This window comes from Pelophylax lessonae, assembly GCF_965119305.1.
Source record: "Pelophylax lessonae genome assembly, chromosome: 1".
Taxonomy (NCBI): Eukaryota; Metazoa; Chordata; class Amphibia; order Anura; family Ranidae; genus Pelophylax; species Pelophylax lessonae.
The window spans coordinates 87,929,825-87,939,082 of record NC_138768.1 but is presented as its reverse complement, the minus strand read 5'-3'; the positions used below and the strand labels follow the sequence as shown (position 1 = coordinate 87,939,082).

Genomic DNA, 9,258 nt, shown 5'->3' with positions numbered 1-9,258 from the left:
GGAAAGTCACACGTTGGAAGGAAGAACCTTACCGGATGGTAAGAACGAAACTCGATCTTGTAGCTGGACCGTACCAGGGAAGTCCACGGATCCGGGTACCTGCGAAGACATCCCCCCACTCCAGATAGAGGTGAGGGGCCTTGTCTGCCAGTCTGGAGAAGCCCGCTCTTGACTTGCCAGACCAGGGTGGCATGGATCCTCCAGAGGAGGCCCCGAAGGGCTTCGATCCCTTCAGTCAACCCTGAGGGACGAAAAAACGTCTTAGGAGCCGAAAAAGGCCCAGGGTCCTTGCCATTAGTAGCCTGCGGAAGAAAGGTACTCCTCCCCCCTGAGACCTTTAATGATGTAATCCAGGGTAGCACCAAACAGGCGATCCCCTTGAAAGGTAAGATCAGTCAAGGCCTTTTTAGAAGTCTGGTCCGCAGACCAGCATTTGAGCCAAAAGACACGCCGAAGGACCACTGCCGAAACAGAGCGGAGCCCCTATGGAAGCCGCATCCAAAGAGGAATCACAGATAAACTGCAGCCCCTGGACCAGCTGGTCCCCCAGCTCAGCAAAGGCAGAGCACGTGGTCGCAAACCCAGACCCACATCCACGGCAGCCGAATCAGATTCAGGATCTGATGAGACAGATGAGGCAGGGGGCGCTTTATGCCAGCCAGTCACCCAAAAGCCACCTCTACCCGGGACACAAAGGACTTCAGGACCGCCCTCAGTGCATCGATGGTTGGATGGGACCCGGAGGCCCCCGCAGCCCTAGAGAGTGGGATCAGGTGGGGAGATGTGCTCCAAAGACTTTGAGTCACCAGAGGTACCCCACAAAAAAAGTGTAAAACACTGCTAGGGGACAACCCCCACACCGCTCTGGCAGCACCCCCTGGTTGCCAGTCACAGAGCACCAATCGATCCTCAGTAGAGAAGGAGAGGACCCCACCATCCCAGCCACCAGGAGAATCTGAATTGCACGAGCGGCGATCAGTAAACAAAAGGATCCAGGAGTCAGCACCAGGGGATGAGGAGGGGGTCCCACTGCCGAAAACGCCGCCCAGAAGGCTCCACAGACATGGCCGCTGCTTTTTCTATGGCAGACCACCGCAAATTGGCCACCGGACTACACAAACATGGCCATCGTACATTGCAGCACAAGGTTGCAACAAAAACGTGGCACCACAAAGCTCCCAGGGACCAAGGAGGGATCCCTAGGCCTTAAGCACAGGGGGCCCTGGTACAGCCCTCCCTTGCACAGTTAATCGTCCGGTTGCCAGTGGCGTACCCCCCCCCCCCCCCCCCTGCCTGCATAGTGCCCTGCCCCCACCCCAGGAGATGGACCAGACCATCCACAGAGCCCCAGCATAAGTGAGTGGGACGACGACAGATGAAAAAGGGTGCCTGATGGGAAGAAGGGGGAACGCGTAGGTTCGACTGTCCCATGGGGGAGCCCACGTCCACCCCAAAAACCCTCCAGGGGGAGAGGGGGAAGCTACTCACTATACCAGGAACAAGGAGAGCACCGCTCCAGACAGAACTCCTCTCCATCTATATGGGGGGGTTGTCGGCCAGGAGGAACGCTGCGACTCGGGCCAAGACCCAGTAATATGCGACCTTGAGAGGCGTTTAACTTGCAGGCCAGCCCCCGTCCAGTCGGGCTATGTCACAGCCAACCCAGTGCGCAACTGAGGTCTGCACGCGCTCGCTGACCAGAATTAGGTGACCAGTGGATCTACATTATCCAGCCCGTCGCCCAGTCCGGCAATTGATTATAGATCTCACAAGAAAAGAAAAAACAGGAGAAAAAATCTATCTAAAAAGAAAAAAAATTGCCAGGACCAGAGATCCCAGCAAGGAACTAGGTCCTTACTCCTGACTAGGCAGAAAAATAAAAACTGAGTACTTATAACAGTGAGAGGGAGTTTACCCCCTAGGACTGCCCATAGGTAGCGCCAGACTTTTTTTCTGCCTAGTGTCCTACTCCTGTAGGGGGCAGTATAACCCAATAGTTGAGAAGATAAGAAGCTGTGTCCGTCAATGAACGAACGAGAAATGAAAAATTGTAAAGTGCCCCGCACAAAAAAAAACGCATATGTAAGTAGCGCCCACAAATGAAAACGGTGTTCAAATCACACATGGGAGGTATCACCGCGATCGTCAGAGGGAGAGCAATAATTCAAGAAAAAGACTCTAAACTGGTAACCGTTAAAATTTTTAAAAGTGTCGCCTATGGAGATTTTTAAGTACCATCGTTTGTCGCCATTCCACGAGTGTGCGCAATTTTAAACCCTAACATGTTAGGTATCTATTTACCCGGTGGGACATCTTTTACAATATACAAAAAAATTGGGCTAACTTAACTGTTTTTTTTTTTTTTAAATTAAGTGAAATGTATTTGTTCCAAAAAAATTGCTTTTGAAAGACTGCTACGCAAATACCGTGTGACATAAAATATTGCAATCACCGCCACTTTATTCTCCAGAGTCTTTGCTAAAAAAAAAAAATATATATATATATATTATATATATATATATATATATATATATATTTGGAGGTTCTAAGTAATTTTCTAGCAAAAAATAAACTTACAAACAACATGTGTCAGAAATGAGAATGAACCATAAGTAGTTAAGAGAAATGTCCTGGAGGAAGAAAGGTTTATTTTGGGACTTTGAAGGTGTACAGGTCACTGGACCAAGGCAGATAGAGAGAGAAGACAGACCAAGGCTGGCCATACATGTGCAAGTTTCTTTCCTGCAACCACGAATCCCCTGTCAACACACACAGTGTTGACAGGGAAATGAGCAATTGTCTTCTCCCGGTGAGGTGGGTGGGGGGGTAAAGCCATCACTGCCAGGAGAAGACAGCAATTCTCACTAGCGGCTATATCAGCCACTTGCGATAATCACAAGAGAATCCGGCAGGCTGGTTGAACCCAAGTTGATTGATCAACTTAGTACATTCAGCCTGCAAATTAACGGCCGGTTCAGCAGGAACTGTGCATGGCCGGTCTAAAGAGCTCTATTGCGATCTTTGTAGTCATCTCTTCAAACAGAACCTCCGAAGATTATATTGTGGGAGCAGCTAGACTTGTTTTGAACATGGCTGTTATCCTGATCCTGGCTTAAAGAGGAATTTCAGCCATATGTGTGAAATTTAAAAGTCAGCGGCTACAAAAACTAGCTGCTGACTTTTAATAAACAGCCACTCACCTGTCCAGGGATAAAGAGCTGTCCTCACCCAACCCAGTTTCTTCACCAGTCCTCGGTTCTCAGCGCTGGCATCTTTACTGTGGACAGTCGGCTGTGACTCCTTATGACTTCACAGCTGGCGGTCCACTGCATAAGCCGCCCTGTGGTTTGTGAATGGTCCCGCAGCCACATGGGACCTGTGCCCTGTTCCAGGAGGTTGGGGGGGCAGGGAGGGGGCGGAGGAGTACTTCCACTCAGATCACCAAGGCAACTTGAGCAGAAGTTGGAGCGGGTACCTGTCAGAACTAGGTACCCACTAGCAGGACTAGTTCAGACTTCTGAGACTTCAGTGGCTGTATGCTTGTCCAATTCAACGACGCGTTTGGTAGTGAAGTTAGAATAAAGAAGGCAGTCATGAAGCCTCTTTAAAAAAAAAAAAAAAAGACGGCTCTCACATTTCAGTTTTCATAAGTACAGCAGAGAATAGCGTAGGAGATGGTATTAACAGGTTAATATACCAATAAGGCTTCCCTTTTGTGCCTACATGCAAAAAATGCATCTGGAAACTTTAGGAAGTGTTTTAAACAATTTCTTTGTGGCTCCTGCATCAGACAAACGAAAAGCAGCAGGCGAATATTCAGGCAGGAAAGTTTGCTAGTCAGAACATAAATGCAAATACCTTCTATCTCCACCAAGGGTTCTTCAGTGTAATCCTGAAAAAATCTGTAGAAGAAATGGCTGCAGGCAGCAAGGACGGCTTTGTGGGCTTTAAACTGGTGCCCTACACACGAGAGTGGAGAGAAAAAAGAAAAAAAAAAAACAACATTAGTAAGCTGTAGCAATTGATAAAAATCACATCTTTCTTTTCTCAGTTTTTTGGGTTGATTCTCAGTTGAAGCTCTTGCAGGGAAACTGAGTTTTTCAAGGGTTACCCTACCATGCGAATTCCATAAGTAAAAGCAATTGGGATCACATCGTTGTCAGCTGCGTAATGGCCCCCCCATGATGAATGTAAAAACTTTTTTTTTTCAATCTATTTTGTAATTTATAACAGTCAGTTGTCTCAGTCCCCGTTCACACTGGGGCGACCTGGTCGTCTCACAGGTCGCCTTCCATAGGGAAGCTGCGGACCCGTTCTAATAGGAGCGACACAAGTCGCTCCGACTTAGAAAAAGGGTCCGGAGCTTCTTTGGGGCGACCTCGGAGCGACCGTCATAGACTTCAATGTTATGAAGTCCGTGCCGGCCGCTCCGAGGTCTCGGCGCGCTGCTCGCACCGCGACCTCGGAGGTCGCCCCTGGAAGTCGGATCGCCCCTGTGTGAACGGGGCATTAGTGGCAAATGTGCTACAAGAACAAACACCACAACCCAAAAGGCTGGAATGATACCCTGTTGGCTGCACCATGGGATCAGTGGACAACTGATGCCTTTAGTTTTCCAAAGTTATCTGGAAGGTATAAACAATGTTTTTGCTTCCCAGATATTTTAATGTTGCTGCTTAGGCTGTGTTCATGCACATGCGAATTGGATGGGGGTTTCCCACATGTGACCGGCTCTCGGGGTGGCCGCGGTCTGCATTTGGAAAGGGTCCTGGGCGTCTTTGGTTTTCCGATTCAGGCAAAAATCTGGACCCGATTCCCACCTGAATCAATGAACAGGGACACACCAGACCCCATGCTGTGAGACGTGGCATGTGTGAACCCAGACTTAAACCAGGATTAGACGTGTTTAGATTTAACTATGCAACATCAACACTAAGTAGACAATGAATGTAAGTTTTTCTTGATTTGTTAAGTGCATCTAAAATTTAGCTTTTAAAGGCTTCTAAACTGCAAGTGTACAAATGTGCATAGAAGACAATGGGATGCATTCAGATCTGTTTGAAGGATAAGTTCACTTTAAAAAAAAAATAAATGCACATTTGTTTGCAGGAAAAAAAAAAAAAATGTGCATTTATTTATTTTTGGAGCCTATATAGCATTGCACCAGCAATCAGATCGCTGGTGCCATGCAGGTCTCCTGCAGATCGGAAAGTATATCTGTGTGCCCGTACATCCTGTAGGCCAGGGATTCCCAAACTACAGCCCCGCAGCTGTTGCAGAACTACACATCCCATGAGGCATTGTAAAACTCTGACATTCACACACATGACTAGGCATGATGGGAACTGTAGTTCCTGAACAACTGGAGGGCCGTAGTTTGGGAATCCCTGCTGTAGGCGAAAGCAGATACGCTGACAGGAATATTCAACAAACTGAACTGTGGAGCGCCTTGGTAGTTCACTGAGAACTTCAATCTGACAGTCGCAAAGGATGTCGGGGCTTGTAGTTCATTCACAAACAAAGCTGTGTGAATTAATGATGCGGCCATGTAGGTGGAGCCTGTAGCATGTTCCCAAAGGTAAACTTATCCTTTAGGAATGTTTGTTTTGGAGACCTAAAAGGTAAGTTTTTGAATGTGTGTAAATGAGGCCTTAAAGGGTAACTCCACTTTTAAGGGGAAAAAAAAATGAATATATATCAAATTGTAATTGAATGTTATTAAAAATAACATTTCCTTTTCAATCTGCAGCGCTGTAATGGTCTGTAAACTGCAATGCAATATGACTACCTAGAGATGTTCTGTACACAGATGGTGAACAGAACGCCCGCTGAAAATGTTGTTTCCTGCTTGTGTGATTGTCTTACGAATTTTCCCAGAAGTCTGCGCTGAGATACAAGTCAGATTTTTGGCATCCCCTGCAACATAAATGTCATTTTTGGCATTATACACTCAAAAGGAAATCCTGTTTAAAAGGGGTGCAGACCTTACCACTTTGCTCATTAGAGCCCCACAGGTGCAGCAGCTGATTGATATTTATAAAACCACTCTCACACAAGGATCCCTCAGTACATGGACACAGACAAACAAATAGCAATTTCTTCAGAATAACAAAATGTAGGAATCTGCAACAAAGTTTGTTAAAATCCCGGCAATGTACACGTTATCCAGGTTTAATATAAGGGCTGACAATATTGTTACCTTGCTGTCAGAAGGTGTGATTCTACATATTCTTACCAAACTTTGTAATTAATAAAAGTTTTGTACTTTATTAGCTAAACTGCATGGGTATCTTTATTACCTACTCTATCAGTCTGTCCTATACAGCGGACTCATTTTTGGTATTCGTCTATTTAGGTACACACACCCTCGCCATATTATTGGTGAGACAGACAGTAAAATTGTAGCATTTTGTGATTTAGCAATGTACAATGAAAAATTGCTCACTGATAAAACCGCAACATAGTCAGCCTCAGATAATTATTTAACAAATCATCCATATGTTGGGGAGAGAGCGGAACCTTACCGTCCACAATTAGAGTGATGTCCGTAAACTGGTCATGCTCCCTCTGCTCATTTAACCGGTCCATCATTACTTTATAGTGATCTGGAAATTCCTGGATACAGCCCATCGTTTCTTCAGCTTCCATACCTGAAAAGTTGGTAGGAACAATGAATTGGAGAAAACAAATATTGCATAGCATAATGGTCGCTGAAAAAAAAATGATTTACCCCTTATGCAGCACCAGAAAGCTCCTTGACTGGACTCACTGACTGCTGCATCATTCATCGAAACCTTATGTAAACTCATAGCTGCATGTGTGGCCAGCTTAACTACTTTACTGCTACTGTTCCTCTGCGCTTACGTTTATCAGTGGCAGTTCAGAAAAGACCCTTGGGGCATACGTTTAAGCTGTCATTGGCCATCTCAGTTCCCAGACATGGTATACAGGAGGAGATACGAGTAGCTCGCCGTGATGAACAAACGCAAATGTAAACACACTGGTGTATAAATTAGCCACTTCAAGACCACAATACGTATATACGCTGTGGCTTTGAAGTTGTTTACTGGGATTATGGCTAAAATTATCAGCCATATTCCAGGTACAGTTTTTTTTTTTTTTTAGGGATCAACCGATTATCGGCAATGCCGATATATCGGGGACCGATATGCACTTTCCCCGATATATCAGAATTGGCCCCTGAGATTACTGATATTTTGGGAAAGTGCTTGTACCGGAGTGATGCCTGCAGCTAGAGGCATCACCCCGGTACCGGCATCCATAGCTGACGGTTGGCTGTCTTGTAATGACAACCGATGCGGCTGAGAAGCCATTCGGCTGTCATTACAAGTTCGCACCACACGTAAGATATCACAGAGAACGTTTGAGTGGGAGCAATAATTCTAGCACTAGACCTCTGTGACTAATGGGCCATACACACTATAAGATTATCTGAAGACTTTTTCCTTTAGACTTACCAAAACCATATAATATGAGGTCAAACCTAAACACTTTCAATTTGTATGCAATCAGGCAGGCCCTTGCACTACATAGAAAAGGTAAATCTGAAGGAAATCGAACAACAAAAGTTGGATAGTGTGTATGCAGCTTAATGCCCCGTACACACGTGCAGATTATCTGAAGACTTTTGTCTGCAGATTTACCAAAACCATATAATATGAGGTCAAACCTAAACACTTTCAATTTGTATGCAATCCGGCAGGCCCTTGCACTACATAGAAAAGGTAAATCTGAAGACAAAAGTCTTCAGATAATCTGCACGTGTGTACGGGGCATAAGGCTCCATTCACACCTGAGTGAACCGGATGGCAAATAGAATCGCAGCGATTCCAGATTTGCGGCAAAACGCGTTTGCGATGCCATTATTTATTTAAGGCACCCCAAACACGGGGGAATTTTGCAGCATTTTTTGAGCGACAAATCGCGCTTCAATCGCAGTAAAATCGAAGCGCCAAACGCTCTTGGTTTTGTACATAAGCTTCTCTGGAGTGTTTTTGGAGTGGAGGGAGGCCCATTCTAAAAACGCTCCACTAAAAAACAAAAAAAGCGCTTAAATAATAAAAAAAAAAAAAACCCACGCTGACGCTGTGCTCAGGTGTGAACGGAGCCTAAACTGATAACCTATAAAGGTTTATAAAGTGTCGCCTATGGAGATGTTTAAGTACCGTTGTTTGTCGCCATTCCACAAGCGTGCGTAATTTTATGGCATGACATGTTGGGCATCTATTTACTCAGGGTAACATTATCTTTCACATTTAAAAAAGAAAAAAAATCGGGGTATATGTTCTGGACATTTTATAGATAGGCAACTCCTATCCTCATATTGATTAGTGGTTACAAATTAATAACTACTGTGTAGGGAACAGACACTGTTCTGCTTTATTTGACGCAATTGAAGGTTTTTATACACATGAAGTGTTTTTTTTTTAAATTTAATTCATTGAAGTTTATTCTTTGCAAAACCGCTGTATAGTGCGACATAAAAAATTGCAACAATCGCCATTTTATTCCCTGGGGTCCCTACTAAAAGAAACGTATAATGTTTGAGGGGTTATAAGTCATTTTCTAGCAAAAAAATACTGATTTAAACTTGTACACAAAAAGTGCCAGAAAAAGCCTCATTTTCAATTGGTTAAGGTACAAAAATGATATTGTACATTTATCCCTTCACGGGAAGTGTCCCTGGAAGTCTGGGGCCCCCCGGGTCCATCGCTGCACGGGAAGTGTCCCTGGACGTCTGGGGCCCCCCGTGTCCATCGCTGCACGGGAAGTGTCCCTGGACATCTGGGGCCCCCGTGTCCATCGCTGCACGGGAAGTGTCCCTGGACATCTGGGGCCCCCCCCGTGTCCATCGCTGCACAGGAAGTGTCCCTGGACGTCTGGGGCCCCCCGTGTCCATCGCTGCACGGGAAGTGTCCCTGGACATCTGGGGCCCCTGTGTCCATCGCTGCACGGGAAGTGTCCCTGGAAGTCTGGAGCCCCCCCGTGTCCATCCCTGCAAGGGAAGTGTCCCTGGACCTCTGCAAGGGAAGTGTCCCTGGAAGTCTGAGCCCCCCGTGTCCATCCCTGCAAGGGAAGTGTCCCTGGAAGTCCGGGCCCCCCGTGTCCATCCCTGCAAGGGAAGTGTCCCTGGAAGACTAGGCCCCCCGTGTTCATCCCTGCACAGGAAGTGTCCCTGGAAGTCTGAGCCCCCCGTGTCCATCCCTGCAAGGGAAGTGTCCCTGGAAGTCTGAGCCC

The 9,258-nt window shown here is 46.2% G+C and overlaps 1 protein-coding gene across 3 annotated transcripts in view; it reads right to left on the bottom strand.

The window, feature by feature from the left end:
* ZNF131 (zinc finger protein 131) overlaps positions 1-9,258 on the bottom strand; it is a 48,570-nt gene that overhangs the window by 38,557 nt on the left and 755 nt on the right. For 2 of the 3 annotated variants that reach the window (XM_082251617.1, XM_082251619.1), the window contains exons 2-3: positions 6,525-6,650; positions 3,859-3,960 (exon numbers count right to left, since the gene is read on the bottom strand). In XM_082251617.1, the coding sequence (XP_082107743.1) occupies positions 3,859-3,960; positions 6,525-6,648 (226 nt within the window). In that variant the 5' untranslated portion in view covers positions 6,649-6,650. Of the gene's footprint in view, positions 1-3,475; positions 3,574-3,858; positions 3,961-6,524; positions 6,651-9,258 lie in introns of those variants that run through there. The other variant, XM_082251618.1, reaches the window with a different exon arrangement.